This window comes from Scyliorhinus torazame, chromosome 12, assembly GCF_047496885.1.
Source record: "Scyliorhinus torazame isolate Kashiwa2021f chromosome 12, sScyTor2.1, whole genome shotgun sequence".
NCBI lineage: Eukaryota > Metazoa > Chordata > Chondrichthyes > Carcharhiniformes > Scyliorhinidae > Scyliorhinus > Scyliorhinus torazame.
In genome coordinates this window covers 66,653,130-66,669,378 of record NC_092718.1, presented here as the reverse complement: position 1 = coordinate 66,669,378, position 16,249 = coordinate 66,653,130, and the positions used below count along the sequence as shown (strand labels likewise).

At 52.8% G+C, this 16,249-nt stretch overlaps 1 protein-coding gene across 1 annotated transcript in view; it reads right to left on the bottom strand.

Annotated features, from left to right (window-relative positions):
* LOC140387051 (mitochondrial adenyl nucleotide antiporter SLC25A24-A-like) overlaps positions 1 to 16,249 on the bottom strand; it is a 150,116-nt gene that overhangs the window by 73,410 nt on the left and 60,457 nt on the right. The window contains exon 4 of the mRNA XM_072470062.1: positions 14,671 to 14,820. Within this exon, the coding sequence (XP_072326163.1) occupies positions 14,671 to 14,820 (150 nt within the window). The remainder of the gene's footprint in view (positions 1 to 14,670; positions 14,821 to 16,249) is intronic.

The window sequence follows — 16,249 nt, the reverse complement described above, 5'->3', positions numbered from 1 at the left end:
GTCCCGGTACAGCAGGTGGAGGTAGGAGCAGCAGAGGGACCGGGCGGTCGGAGGGCAGCCCAGGCCAAGCGAACATCTGCCGCCCAGATGGATCCCGGGTTCCTGCAGTTACCACACCCACACATAGATCCGATGCAACCACCGACACGGAGACGAGCGAATAGGGTGACGGGTGGCTTGCGGCGGCTGCGGTCGCAGGTGGAGGAGTCCACCCGCGTCCAGGAGCTGGGAGTGGTCCCGGTCATGCGTGCCACCCAGGCTGACACCGCACGGGTGGCGTCCGCGGTGGAGGCAATGGGTGCGACGGTGTCAGACATGGGGAACGGTTTGCGAGGCCTGGGGCCTTCCGTGCAGGCGGCGTCTGTGGCCCAGGAAATGGCTGCCCTCTCACAGGAGGCCATGAGCCAGTGCCAGCGCCAGATGGCAGAGGCGCTCAACGCCATAGCCCAGTCTCAGCAGGCCATGGCCCAGTCTCAGCAGGCCATAGCCCAGTCTCTGCAGGCCATGGCCCAGTCTCTGCAGGCCATGGCCCAGTCTCAGCAGGCCATCGCTGAGGGCATCGGCGCCAGTGGCCATGTGCGAGCTGGCGTCGCACTGTCGCAGACAGGGTTCGACAACCCCCTGGGCTCCATGGCTGCAAACCTGCAGACCCCTGTCGATACCAGCACGGGCCTCCAGGACTGGCAGCGCCAGATGTCGGGGGCGCGTCGGATGGCCAGTCCGTTCGCATCCCCCACCCATGTAGAGGCCTGGGGGCCATCGGGCACCCCGAGGGAGGAGGAGGTGGTGTGGTCCGTCCCGGCTCCCTCTGTAGGGGAGGTCCCGGTACACCGCGACACCTCGGACTCCCCCCCTTCCGTCCCAGGTGCATCGGGTGGGCAACGGGCAGGACAGGCTGGCAGCTCGCCATCCCAGTCGCCCGGGCCGCAGCCTGGCCCATCTAGGCCAGGACGCCCCAGGAAACGGCCGCCAAAGGGATCCAATGTCAGAGGGCAGGAATCACAGGAGTCCACCTCCAGTTCTGCTGTACCGTCTGGGGAACCACGTAGACGTAGTCAAAGGGCCCGTAAGGCCAAACAATTAGACACTGAGTAAGTTGGCACGGGTGCAGGGCACAGATGAGTTTTAGGCGCTAGGGCACGTGCATGAACTCCTTTGGTTATTAAAGTCAATGTTACACCTACCGAAGCTGCCTTTGTGCTCTGTCCAAAGTGTGCGGGGGTGTCATGTACGTTGAGCGCAAGTGTGTGTGTGAGGGGTGGTCTTACCTCAGTCCCAGGTGAGTCTGCCCCCTTCCCCCTGGGCCACCATCAACATCCCCCGGGCAGAGGACGGGACCGTGCGCTGCAGTGTCACAGCCGCATGCAGGGATGGTCCGGGTGGATGGTGGTACTGTGGCCATGGGTCAGACATAGTCCAACGATGTAGAGCCAGGAGCTCATCGGAGGCGGGTTGTCATCATTCTCCATGGCCTGCGATAGACACGCGTCCACCCGCAACTGGGTGAGCCCGGCCCGTTGTGCCGCCGGTGGATCGGCAATTGGGAGTGGGGGGGTGGTGTGCATGCGGGTGGGGTGTGTGAGGTTGGGGAGGGGGGTGAGGGTGCTGGGTGGGTGGATGGGTGGGGGGTGTGGGTGGTCGGCTGTTGTCATGGTGTGCGGTCTGTGGCCATACTACCCGATTCCCACGCCCATCTAGTCAGTGAAGCGGGCGTCTATCAGTCTGTCCCGTGCCCGCTGGGCCAGCCGGTAACGGTGGACAGCCACCCGTCTGTGTCTACCCCGTCTGCCCTGACCATTGCCCCCATCCCCCTCATCTGGGGAGGACTGGGCCTCTTCCTGCTGCTCCTCCACTCCGCCCTCCTCTGCCTGCGGCACATCGCCCCTCTGCTGGGCTATGTTGTGCAGGACGCAGCACACCACAATGATGCGGCCGACCCTATCTGACCGATACTGGAGGGCGCCCCCAGAGAGGTCCAGGCACCTGAAACGCATCTTCAGCACGCCAAAGCACCTCTCGATCACTCCCCTTGTCGCTACATGGGCATCATTGTAGCGGTTCTCCGCCTCATTGCGTGGCCTCCGTATAGGCGTCATCAGCCACGATCGCAATGGGTAGCCCCTGTCGCCCAGCAACCAGCCCCTCAGCCGGGGATGGCGTCCCTCGTACATGCCGGGGATGGATGACCGCGACAACACGAATGAGTCGTGTACACTGCCTGGGTGACGGGCGCAGACGTGCAGGATCATCATGCGGTGGTTGCAGACCACCTGTACGTTCATCGAATAGGTCCCCTTCCTATTAGTGAACACGGCCCTGTTATCTGCAGGTGGCCGCACGGCGACGTGCATCCCATCGATCGCGCCCTGGACCATGGGGAACCCGGCAACGGCAGAGAAGCCCACGGCCCGGGCATCTTGGCTGGCCCGGTCCACGGGGAAGCGGATGTAGCGGTGCGCCATGGCATAAAGGGCATCTGTCACTGCCCGGATGCACCGATGCACCGATGTCTGCGATATGCCGGACAGGTCCCCACTCGGTGCCTGGAATGACCCCGTTGCATAAAAGTTCAGGGCCACCGTAACCTTGACGGACACGGGGAGAGGGTGTCCCCCGCCAGTGCCACGCGGTGACAGGTGTGCCAGCAGGTGGCAGATGTGTGCCACGGTTTCCCGGCTCATCCGGAGTCTCCTCCTGCATTCCCGGTCCGTGAGGTCCTGGTATGACTGCCGGGGCCGGTACACACGGGGCGCCCTCGGGTGCCTCCGTTGCCGTGGGGCCGCGACGTCCTCCTCCCCCTCCTCGTCCTGTCGGTCAGGTGTCCCTCCAGCCTGGGCGGCTGCCGCCTGCCCCTCTGCGGCAGCCTGCGCCGCCTCTCTGGCACGCTCCTCCTCCTCCTCCTCATCCAGGGCAACATAGACATGAGCGGCTGCCACCACGGCGGCCAACATCGCTGGATGGTCTGAAAACATGACGGCCTGGTGGGGGGGAGGGGAACGACGACATGTCATCATTGCCCATATCCCCTCCTCCCCCCAGCCAGGTGGCATGGACCGCATGGGTCCAACTGTTGGAGGCTGGCACCTGGCCAGGTGGACCAACTCATTTGCCCTCCCATCACCCACCCCGGCACGGACCCCCCCCCCCCCCCAACCTCCACCCCGGCACGGACCCCCTCCCCAACACCCACCCCAGCACGGACCCCCCCCCAACCTCCACCCCGGCACGGACCCCCTCCCCAACCCCCAACCTCCACCCCAGCACGGACCCCCCCCCCAACCTCCACCCCGGCACGGACCCCCTCCACAACCCCCAACCTCCACCCCGGCACGGACCCCCCCCCCCAACCTCCACCCCAGCACGGACCCCCCCCAACCTCCACCCCGGCACGGACCCCCTCCCCAACCCCCAACCTCCACCCCGGCACGGACCCCCTCCCCAACCCCCAACCTCCACCCCAGCACGGACCCCCCCCCAACCTCCACCCCGGCACGGACCCCCTCCACAACCTCCACCCCAGCACGGACCCCCCCCCAACCTCCGCCCCGGCACGGACCCCCTCCCCAACCCCCAACCTCCACCCCGGCACGGACCCCCCCCCAACCTCCACCCCAGCACGGACCCCCCCCCAACCTCCACCCCGGCACGGACCCCCTCCACAACCCCCAACCTCCACCCCGGCACGGACCCCCTCCCCAACCTCCACCCCGGCACGGACCCCCTCCCCAACCTCCACCCCGGCACGGACCCCCTCCCCAACCCCCAACCTCCACCCCGGCACGGACCCCCTCCCCAACCCCCAACCTCCACCCCAGCACGGACCCCCCCCCCCCAACCTCCACCCCGGCACGGACCCCCTCCACAACCCCCAACCTCCACCCCGGCACGGACCCCCTCCCCAACCTCCACCCCGGCACGGACCCCCTCCCCAACCTCCACCCCGGCACGGACCCCCTCCCCAACCTCCTCCCCGGCACGGACCCCCTCCCCAACCTCCACCCCGGCACGGACCCCCTCCCCAACCCCCAACCTCCACCCCAGCACGGACCCCCCCCCAACCTCCACCCCGGCACGGACCCCCTCCACAACCCCCAACCTCCACCCCGGCACGGACCCCCTCCCGGCACTCCCCCGGAGCCCAGCCTACTCTAACCACCCCCCCCCCCCCCCCGCCGCACACACACACAAGCCGAGACACACCTCTCCTCAGGCAATCAGTCTGCGGCCACGCCATTTCCTGCCCAGAGCCAACCCCCCAGGCCGTCACTCACCTCCTCGCTGGTCGGCGTGAGCATGGAGCACCGGGTCACGCCGATGAAAAGGAGGTTTGATTCACGTCGACGTGAACGGTCATCACGTCGACGGGACTTCGGCCCATCCGGAAGGGAGAATATCGGCAGGCCGAAAATCGGCTGCCTTGCGCAGACCCGTGACATTCTCCGCGGCAGCGGCGCCATTAACGCCCCGCCGACCTTTCTCCCTTCGGAGACTTCGGCGGGGGCGGGGGCGGGATTCACGGCGGCCAACGGCCATTCTCCGACCCGGCGGGGGGTCGGAGAATGACGCCCCAGGTTCGGAAGACCCAAACCCCCTGCCTGCCTTCCTCACTGTAGTAGCACCTTTTTAATTCTGGCCACCTTCCCTCCCCATATGAACGAGGTAATCATCCCTTCAATCTCTAAAAAATGCCTTTGGCAGGAAAATCAGCAGACATTGAAAAATAAACAGGAATCGCGACAGCACATTCATTTTAACCGCCTGTACCCGACCCGCCAGTGACAGAGGGAGACCATCCCAACTTGCCAGATCAGCTTTCACTCTCCCGCCAAACTAGAAATGATGTACCTATGGAGTCCTCCCCCAATCCCGAGCAACCTGGGGGGGCGGGAGCAGGGGGGAACACCAATTTTTACCAACCGGCCAACCTTCGGGGATCCATGCCAGCCGACCTTCGTGACTCACGCGGGCCGGCCTTCGCGACCCGCGCCGACTGACATTTGCGACCCACCATTTTGTCTTACCTTTAATGCGAGAGGTGAGCTGCTTGGTCCTCATTCACTTGTTTGCTGCTGACAAAATGGAGGATTCGCAATCACACCCAAAGCACGTGGCGTCAGCATTCGGGACGCGTGACCTGCTCTCTGCCTCGCTTCAGGCAGGAAGATAACAATGAATTTTAAAAAAATCTTCTGCATCAGCGCGCTGACGTCAGGAGGCGGTGCATCTCGTGTTCTTCTGCGCATGCGCACCGATGAGTGGGCACGCATTCACAGTGCGCCTGCAATTTTTTATATGGTCGCGGCTATCATTTTCAAAGCCACTCGCAGCCGGCATTGCTAAAAGCCAGCTGCTGCGCCTCTTGCGCGCAAATTCGCGTGATCGGGAACACCGCGACGGACGGCTCCATGACCCTCCCGACGCCCGGTGGGTCACGACCCCCACTTCGAAAATGCCTGAATTAAACAGTGATGGAGAATACAAATATAAAGAAAACCGTGATACAAACAGTGATGGAGAATACAAAAATAAGAAACTCAGTGGTAGAAACAGTGGTGGGGAATACAATGATAGAGAACACGGGCATTGAAACAGTGATGGACAATGCAATGATAGAGAACACGGTCATGGAGACAGTGATGTAGAAGACAGCGAAGAGAACATGGTGTTAGAAACAGTACAGAAATACACAACCATAGGGAACACAGTGATGGCAACAGCGGTGGTGAATAAAACAATAGGGAACACAGTGATAGAAACAGTGATAGAGATTACAACAAAAAGAACATGGTGATAGAAACAGTGATGGAGAATACAATGATAGAGAACATGATGATTCAAAAAGTGATGGAGAATACAACAATAGAGAACATGGACATGAAAACAGCGATGGAGAATACAACAATAGAGAACATGGACATGAAAACAGCGATGGAGAATACAACAGTGGAGAACACGGTGATGTGGACAATGATTGAGAATACAATTATAGAGAACACGGTGATAGAAACCCTGAAGGAGAATACAACAATAGAGATCACGGTGATAGAAACAGTGATGATGAATAAAACAACAGCAAAAACGGTGATAAGAAGAGTAATGGAGAATATAATAATAAAGAACACAGAGATAGAATCAATGATGGAGAATACAATGATTGAGAGCACAGTCATAGAAACAGTGATGGAAAAGACAGCGAAGGGAACATGGTGATATAAACAGTACAGGAGAACACAGCTGTAGAGAACATGGTGATAGAATCAGTAATGTAGAACAAAACAGTGGAGAAAAAGGAGATAGAAACATTGATGGAGAAGACAACAAAAATAATACTCCGATGGACAGAGATAGAGAATACAATGATAGAGAACATGGGCATGGAAACAGTGATGGAGATTACAACAATAGAGAACGTGGACCTGAATAAAACAAGAGTACACAGAGATAAAAAGAATGATGGAGAACATAACAATGGAGAACACAGAGATAAAAACAGTGATCGAGAATACAATGATAGAGAACATGGACATAGAATCAGTGTTGGAGATCACAACAATTGAGAATGCGGACATGGAAACAGTGAAAGAGAATATAACGATAGAGAAGACGGTGATAGTAAGTGTGATCGAGAATGCAATATTAGAGAAAAAGGTGCTAGATACGCACACTGAGAGACACAGACTGAGGAACATGCACACTGAGGGACACACACTGAGAGACACACACTCTCAGGGACACATACTGAGAGACACAGACACTGAGGGACCCGCACACTGAGAGACACACCCTGAGGGACACACACCCTGAGAGAACACGGTGATAGAAACAGTGATGGAAAAGGCAGCGATAGAGAACACGGTAATAGAAAAGGTAATGGAGAATACAACAATAGATAACACAGTGATGTAGACAGTGATTGGGAATACAATAATAGAAAAGACGGGGATCAAACCAGCAAAGGAGATACAATAATAGAGAACACAATGGTAGAATCAGTGATGGAGAATGCAACAATAGGGAACGGAGTGACAGAAACAGCGATGGATAAGACAATGAAAGAGAACACGGTGATAGAAACAGTCATGGAGAAGATAGCAAAGAGAACAGTGATAGAAACAGTCTTGGAGAAGATAGCGAGGAGAGCTTGGTGATAGAAACAGTGCTGGAGAACACAACCATAGAGACCACAGAAATAGAAACAGTGTAGGAAAACAAAATAAGAGGGAACATGGTGAAAGAAATAGTGGTTGAGTATACAACAATAGAGAACACGGTGAAAGAAACAGTGATGGAGAACACAACAAACAGAACATGGTGATACATTGTGGAGAAAGTGGTGATGGAAATGGTGATGGACAATACAATGATGCAAACACAGTGATAGAAACAGTTGCAGAGAATACACCGATAGTGAACATGGTGATAGAAACAGTGATGGAGAATACACCCAGAAAGAACACCGTGATAGAAACGTTGATGGAGAACACAACACAGTAGAGAACTCAGTGATGTGGACAGGGATTAAGAATACAATAATAAGAAAATGGCGATAGAAATAGAGACGGAGAATAAAAAAATAGAAACACAGTGATAGAAAAAGTGATGGTAGAATACAATGATAGATACCACTGTGATAGAAGCCGTGATGGAGAATGGAATGATAGAGAACACAGTGATAGAAACAGTGATGGAGATTGCAACAATAGAGAACACACTGATAGAAACAGTATTGGAGTCTACAATAATATGGCGATAAAAGTACTGATGGAGATTACAATGATACGATACGGTGACAGAGACAGTGATGGTGAATACAACGATACAGAACATTGTGACAGAAACTGTGATGGAGAATTCAACGATAGAGAGCAAGGTTATAGAAACAGTGTTGGAGAATGCAACAATAGAGAACATGGTGATAAAAAGACTGATGGAATGATAGAGATACGGTGAAAGGGGCTGGTTTAGCACAATGGCTAAACGTCTGGCTTGTAATGCAGAACAAGGCCAGTAGCACGGGTTCAATTTCCGTACCAGCCTCCCCGAACAGGCACCGGAATGTGGCGACTAGGGGCTTTTCACAGTAACTTCATTGAAGCCTACTTATGACAATAAACGATTACTATATTATTATTAGAAACAGTGATGGAGAATGCAGCGATAGAGAACACGGTATAGAAACAGTGATGCAGATGACAGCGAAGAGGACAAAGTGTGGAAACAGAGATGGAAAGCAAAGCAAGAGAGAACATGGTTATAGAAATTGTGGTTAAGAATACATGATAGAGAACATGGTGATAGAAACAGTGCAGGAGAACACAACCATGGCGAACACAGTGATATGAACAGAGATAGAGAATGCAAAAAAAAACATGATGACAAAAACTGTGTGGAGATACAGAACTGGCTCGGTCACAGAAGGCAAAGGGTAGCAGTAGAAGGGTGCTTTTCTGAATGGAAGGTTGTGATTGGTGGTGTTCCACAGAGATCAGTGCTGGGGCCACTGTTGTTTGTAATATATATAAATGATCTGGAGGAAAATGTAAATGGTCTGATTAGCAAGTTTGCAGATGACACTGAGATAAGTGGAGTTGCAGATAGCGAAGGAGACTGTCAAAGAATACAGAGAATATAGATATGGAGAAAAGCAAATTACTGTGGATGCTGGAAACTGAAACAAAAGAGAAAATGCTGGAAAATCTCAACAGGTCTGGCAGCATCTGTAGGGAGAGAAAAGAGCTAACGTTACGAGTCCAATGACTCTTTGTCAAAGCTTTGACAGCTTTGACAAAGAGTCATCGGACTCGAAACATTAGCTCTTTTCTCTCCCTACAGATGATGTCAGACCTGCTGAGATTTTCCAGCATTTTCTCTATAGATATGCAGAGTTGGGCAGACAAATGGCAGATAGAGTTCAATCCGGAAAAATGAGAGGTGATGCATTTTGGACGATCAAATTCAGGTGTGAATTATACAGTAAATGGCAGAACCCATAGGAACATTGACATACAGCGGGATCTGGATGTTCAGGTCCATAATTCCATGAAAGTGGCAATGCAGGTGGATAAGGTAGTCAAGCAGCCATAGGGCATGCTTGCCTTCAGCGGCCGGGGCATTTAGCACAAGAGTTGGCAGGTCGTGTTTCAGTTGTATAAAACTTTAGTTACGCCACATTTGGAATATTGTGTGTAGTTCTGGATGCCACACTACCAGAAGGACGTAGATGCTCCGGAGAGAGTGCCAAGAAGGTTTACCAGGATGTTGCCTGGTCTGGAAAGGTTGAATAAACTTGGATTGTTTTCGTTGGAAAGGTGGAGGGTAAGAGGAGACCTGATTGAGGTCTACAAAATAACGAGAGATATAGACAGGGTGAATAGTCAGAAGCTTTTTCCTAGGGTGGAAGACTCAATTACAAGGCGGCACAGGTTCAAGGTGAGAGGGGGAAAGTTTAGGGGAGATGTGCGGGGAAAGTTTTTCATGCAGAGGTGGTGGGTGCCTGGAACATGTTGCCAGTGGAGGTGGTGGAGGCAGACACGATAGCAATGTTAAAGAGGTATCTTGATAGACATGCGTTTGGGCAATAAGTAGTAGGTCTAAATAAGGAATCTGCATCGGCGCAGGCTTGGTGGGCTGAAGGGCCTGTTCCTGTGCTGTAGTGTTCTTTGTCCTTTGTTCTTTGGTGCTACAAACTGAGATGGAGAATACAACAATAGAGAACAAGGTGATAGAAACAGTGATAGAGAATACAATGATAGGGAACATGGTGATAGAATCAGTGAGGGAAAATACAACGATAGAGAAAATGGTGAATGAAAGTGTTAAAGAACACTGATAAGAACAATGATAAAGAACGCGCGGCAATGCAGAGTCGCCAAGCAGAAACTTAACGGCCAAGTTCTGCACACATGAGTGCGGCCTCAACCGGGACCTTGAATTCATGTTGCATTACATTCACCCCCACAATCTGGCCTGGGCTTGCGAAATCCGACCATCTGTGCTGGCTTGAGACAATTCACAGCTCATTAACCTGTGATTATTCCTCTCTCTAGTTGCTCCGTCTGGACCTGTAGATTTAATTACCTGCAAAGACTAGCATTCATAGTATTGTATTGCATCTTTGACTCTGTCTATATATATATGGTAAGAGGTCTTACAACACCAGGTTAAAGTCCAACAGATTTCTTTCAAACACTAGCTTTTGGAGCACCGCTCCTTCCTCAGGTGGAAGAGCAGTGAGGAGCAGTGAGAATTCACCTGAGGAAGGAGCAGTGCTCCGAAAGCTAGTGTTTGAAACAAACCTGCTGGACTTTAACCTGGTGTTGTAAGATTTCTTACTGTGCTCACCCCAGTCCAACGCCGGCATCTCCACATCATGTATATACATGGGGCGAAATTCTCTGGTATCGGCGCGATGTCCACCGATCGGCGCACAAAACGGCGCAAATCAGTCGGGCATCGCACCGCCCCAAAGGTGCGGAATCCTCCGCATCTTGGGGGGCCAAGCCCCAACCTTAAGGGGCTAGGCCCGCGCCGGACTAATTTCCGCCCCGCCAGCTGGCGGAAAAGGCCTTTGGTGCCCCGGCAGCTGGCGCGGAAATGACATCTCCGGGCGGCGCATGCGCGGGAGCGTTAGCGGCCGCTCACGGCATCCCCGCACATGCGCTGTGGAGGGAGTCTCTTCCGCCTCCGCCATGGTGGAGACCATGGCGAAGGCGGAAGGAAAAGAGTGCCACCACGGCACAGGCCCGCCCGCGGATCGGTGGGCCCCGATCGGGGGCCTGGCCACCGTGGGGACACCCCCCGGGGCCAGATCGCCCCGCGCCCCCCCCAGGACCCCGGAGCCCGCCCACGCCGCCTTGTCCCACCGGTAAGGTAGGTGGTTTAATCTACGTCGGCGGGACAGGCATTCTAGCAGCGGGACTTCGGCCCATCCGGGCCGGAGAATGGCGGGGGGGGGGGGCCCGCCAACCGGCGCGGCGCGATTCCCGCCCCCGCCGAATATCCGGCGCCAGAGAATTCGGCAACCGGCGGGGGCGGGATTCACGGCAGCCCCTGGCGATTCTCCGACCCGGCGGGGGGTTGGAGAATCTCGCCCATATTTCTGGAACCCACCTCTTCATTCACCTGAGGGAGGAGCAGTGTCCGAAAGCTAGTGATTCGAAACAAACCTGTTGGACTTTAACCTGGTGTTGTTAGACTTCTTACATTGATAAAGAACACCATGATAGAAATAAGGAGGGAGAATACAACAATAAAGAACTTGGTGAAAGAAACCTTGGGGGCTGGTTTAGCACAGTGGGCTAAACAGCTGGCTTGTAATGCAGAACAAGGCCAGCAACGCGTGTTCAATTCCCGTACCAGCCTCCCCGAACAGGCCGGTAAAATGTGACGACTAGGGTCTTTTCACAGTAACTTCAATGAAGCCTACTTGTGACAATAAGCTATTATTATTATGCAGAATACAATAGGGAATATGGGGCTGGATTTTCCGGTTGGGAGGCTATGTCCTCATACCGGCGTGGGAATGGTGGTTTTTACAGCTGAAACTTCAGTGGAAAACGGCCACTGATCCTCCGTGTAGCTGAGGGCGAGCATGCCGGCAGTGTAGAGCACCCGGCTCCAGCTGCCGATACGTCCTGGAGAATTACAACATGGCGCCGGACCCTCGCGGACACGGCTTGTGAAATACTGCCCCACCTTTGGCCGGCTTGCGTGCCCCGGACCACCCCTCCCTGGAGTGTCCCCAGCCCCTGATGATGTCTCCCATGCCCGCAGATCGGTTCCCCCCCCCCCGCCCCCGACTGTGGCGGCGCAGGACTGAGTCTGCAGCCGCCACGCCGAGTTCCCGATGGGTGAGACCATGAGAGACCCACGCCGTCGGGAACTCGGCCGTTCGGGGGCGGAGCATCAAGGGGCGGGCCTTAGGCAACATCCTGAGTACATCGCTTTGGAGGGGGTGGAGCATCGCAAAAGCATTGCCGCCCCCGATTTGGTCGGGAACTTTGATTCTCCGGCCGATCGCCAAACGCGATTTTGCCGTCAGCGACCGGAAAATCCAGCCCATGGTGATGGAAACAATGATGAAGAATACAACAATAGAGTATATGGTGACAGAAACAGTGATGGAGAAGACAACAATAGAGAACACGGTGATAGAAACAATGATGAAGAATACAACAATAGAGAACACGGTGATCAAAACAGTGATGGAGAAGACAACAATAGAGAACACGGTGATAGAAACAATGATGAAGAATACAACAATAGAGAACACGGTGATCAAAACAGTGATGGAGAAGACAAGAATAGAGAACACGGTGATAGAAACAATGATGAAGAAGACAACAATAGAGAACACGGTGATCAAAACAGTGATGGAGAATACAATGATAGAGAACATGGTGATATAATCAACCATGGAGAATACACCGATAGAGAACAGGAAGCGGAATTCTCCGCCGGCGGGATCATCCGGTCCCCCGGCAGCGCACCCATGCCTGTGGGTTTCCCAAGGGCATGGCGTTGCCTCAATGGGGAACTCCGTTGGCGCATGCGAGCAGCACCGGGAAATGGGGCTGGCGGACTGGAGAATCCCGTCCACGGTAATAGAAACACTGATGGAGATTACAACAATTGAGAAAATAATGATAGAAACAGCGATGGGGAATACAATGATAGAGTACACAGAGAGAGAAACATTGAAAGAGAATACAAAAATAGAGGACATGTTGATAGAAACAGTGATGGAGAATTCAATGATAGAGAACACAGGATAAAAATATTGAGGGGGAATGCAACCCTAAGGCACATGGTGATTGAGGCAATGATGGAGAATACAACAATGGAGAACACGGTGATAGAAACAGTGATGGATGGTACAGCGTTACAGAACTTGGTGATTGGGCTAGTCAGGTGGTGGGTGGGTAGTCAGGGGTGCTGCGTGGCATTTAAAGAGTCAGGGAGAAGTCACGTGTTGAGGGACAAGTCAGGAATTGGGGACGGTTAATCAGGTGGTTGCTGAGTAATCGCTGATGGGTGCTAGTCAGGTATCAGGGATGTGGTCGCATATGGGTGGTAGTAAGGTATCAGAGTGTAGTCAGGGGTGGTAGCTGGGTATCGGGGTCAGTGGTTTGCGGGGGCTGGGTGAGATTTGGGCATCGGGGATTTAGTCGGGTACTGGGGGTGTAGTGGTTGGGTATCGGTTGTGCAGTTGGATATGGGGGGTGTAGTTGGGGGGGCGTGGGTGGTAGTTTGGCATCGCTGGTGTAGTCGGGGACTGGTAGTCGGGAATTGGGGGGAATTGGGGGGGTTAGTAGTCGGTTATCACGGATTTGGTTGGGGGGATGTGGTAGTCGTTTATCAAGGGTGTAGTCAGGTATCGTGGGCCTAGTCGAGTATCCGGAGGTGTAGTTGGGGGTGTGGGTGGTCGTCGGATATCGGTTGTGGAATCAGGGTGGTGGCAGACATGTATGGGGGTGCAGTGGGGTATAGGTGATGTAGTCAGGGGGGTGCTAGTCAGGGGTGGAGTCAGGTATCGGGGTGTAGGTGGGATGGGTTGGTTGGTAGTCGGGTATCGGGGGTTTTCATAGTTGGGTATAGGAGGTGTAGTTGTGGGGTTATTGATAGCCGGGTATCGGGATGCAGTTAGCGGGTGGGTGGTATTCGGGTATCGAAGATGTAGTTGGTGGGATGAGGTATTCGGGTGTCAGGGGTGTCGCTGCGAGGTGGGAGGTACTCGGATATCAGGGGTGTAGTCGGGGGAATGGATGGGAGTCGGGTATTGGGGATGTACTCGGGGGGGGTGGGAGTCAGATACCGGGGGTGTAGTCGGGGGTGGAGGGGCTGTGGGAGTCGAGAATCGGGGGCATAGTCGGCAGGGTGGGTGGTAGTCAGGTATTGGGGGTACAGTCGGGTATCGGGATGTGGGTGGGAATCGGGTATTAGGGATGTACTTGGCGGGGTTGGTGGGAGTAGGATACCGCGGGTGTAGTCGGAAGGGTGGGTGTTAGATGTTAGGGTATTGTCATGGAGCGGGGGTGTAGTTGGGTGACTGGGGTTATTGGAGGGAGGTTAGTGGCAGGAGAGTACGATGGGTGGGGTGGTGGGGGGGGGGGGGGATGTTGTGTGGTATTCATTGGATTTGGGGGATTCATGAAAGGTTGTCAGGTCAGGGGTAGTTGTGTGGTTTTGGGGTAGGGGCTAGATGGGGTTGGTCACGGGGGTAGTTGGGGGTCAAGGTGTCAGTAGTACAGTTACCTCGGAGTCCAAAGTGGTTTTGATTCTGTTAAGTGAGGCAGAACTATCTGACAATCCCCTGCTCAAAGTCAAGAGGCTCCTGGGAAGCTGAGGAATTGTCCAATGGAATCTCAAATTCCTCAGGCAATACTCGCGGAGTTCTAACGTTGGGACTTTGAGGGGGTCCAAATATATTTGGCAGGGTACAGCCGGGTACAGCCATCTGGAGATTGGAAGATCTGAGCCATTGTTTCATTGTGAATTGTCTCCTCTCTGATTAGCAGCTAACACCCAGACTGAGAGATCTGAGGGAACTTTAAATCTACAGAAACTACACAGTTCACTGAATTCAAATATTCAGTATTATGGTTAAGAGGAAATTAGATCAGTAAAGAGTTTCAAAAAGGGATGTTGTTTAAATTTCACAGGGCCAATTACCTTGTCGTAAGCCAGAAACTTGATGCCGGTCTCTGGTGCTATTTTTGCCACATTCATCCCATTGCCTCTCCAGAGTGAAAGGTAGCCACCTTCGTCCACCATTGCTTTCCAGCTGCTCAACAAATTCAGGTGCTGCTTTGTAGCATACACCTAAAGGAAAGAGGAACAGGATATTTTGCATCGAAGACTCTACTGCAGTTTAGTTAAACCTCTTTGATCTTGGATTTGTATCTTGTGTTGTTCAAAGGTTGTTTAGTAATGGAGCTATGTAAGGTGATGTTCTGCGTGAAGTTTTGAGCTGCAGTGTTGGAATGTCTACTTATGAGGCAGCGTTGTAATGTTGGATTATGAGGCAATGTTGTAATGTTGGGTTGTGAGCCAGTGTTGCAACGTTGGCTTATGAGGCAGTGTTGTAATGTCGGGTTATGAGGCAGTGTTGTAATGTTGGGTTATGAGGCAATGTTGTAATGTCCGATTATGAGGCAGTGATGTAATGTCCGATTATGAGGCAGTGTTGTAATGTCTGATTATAAAACAGTTCTGTAATGTTGGATTATGAGGCTGTATTGTAATGGTGGTGTTATAATGTCAGGTTATGAGGCAGTGTTGTAATATCGGGATATGATGCAGTGTTGTAATGTTGGATTATGAGACTGTATTGTAATGGCGGTTTTGTAATGTCAGGTTATGAGGCAGTGTTGTAATGTTGGGTTATGAGGCAGTGTTGTAATGTCAGTTTTTGAGGCAGTGTTGTAATGTTGGGTTATGAGGCAGTGTTGTAATGTCAGTTTTTGAGGCAGTGTTGTAATGTCGGGTTATGATGCAGTATTGTAATGTTGGGTTATGAGGCAGTGTTGTAATGTTGGGTTATGAGGCAGTGTTGTAATGTCAGTTTTTGAGGCAGTGTTGTAATTTTGGGTTATGAGGCAGTATTGTAATGTTGGGTTATGAGGCAGTGTTGTAATGTCAGTTTTTGAGGCAGTGTTGTAATGTCGGGTTATGATGCAGTATTGTAATGTTGGGTTATGAGGCAGTGTTGTAATGTCAGTTTTTGAGGCAGTGTTGTAATGTTGGGTTATGAGGCAGTGTTGTAATGTCAGTTTTTGAGGCAGTGTTGTAATGTTGGGTTATGAGGCAGTATTGTAATGTTGGGTTATGAGGCAGTGTTGTAATGTCAGTTTTTGAGGCAGTGTTGTAATGTTGGGTTATGAGGCAGTATTGTAATGTTGGGTTATGAGGCAGTGTTGTAATGTCAGTTTTTGAGGCAGTGTTGTAATGTCGGGTTATGATGCAGTATTGTAATGTTGGGTTATGAGGCAGTGTTGTAATGTCAGTTTTTGAGGCAGTGTTGTAATGTTGGGTTATGAGGCAGTGTTGTAATGTTGGGTTATGAGGCAGTGTTGTAATGTCGGTTTTTGAGGCAGTGTTGTAATGTTGGGTTATGTGTTGTAATGTCAGTTTTTGAGGCATTGTTGTAATGTTGGGTTATGAGGCAGTGTTGTAATGTTGGATTATGAGGCAGTGTTGTAATGTCAGCTTTGAGGCAGTGTTGTAATGTCAGTTTTTGAGGCATTGTTGT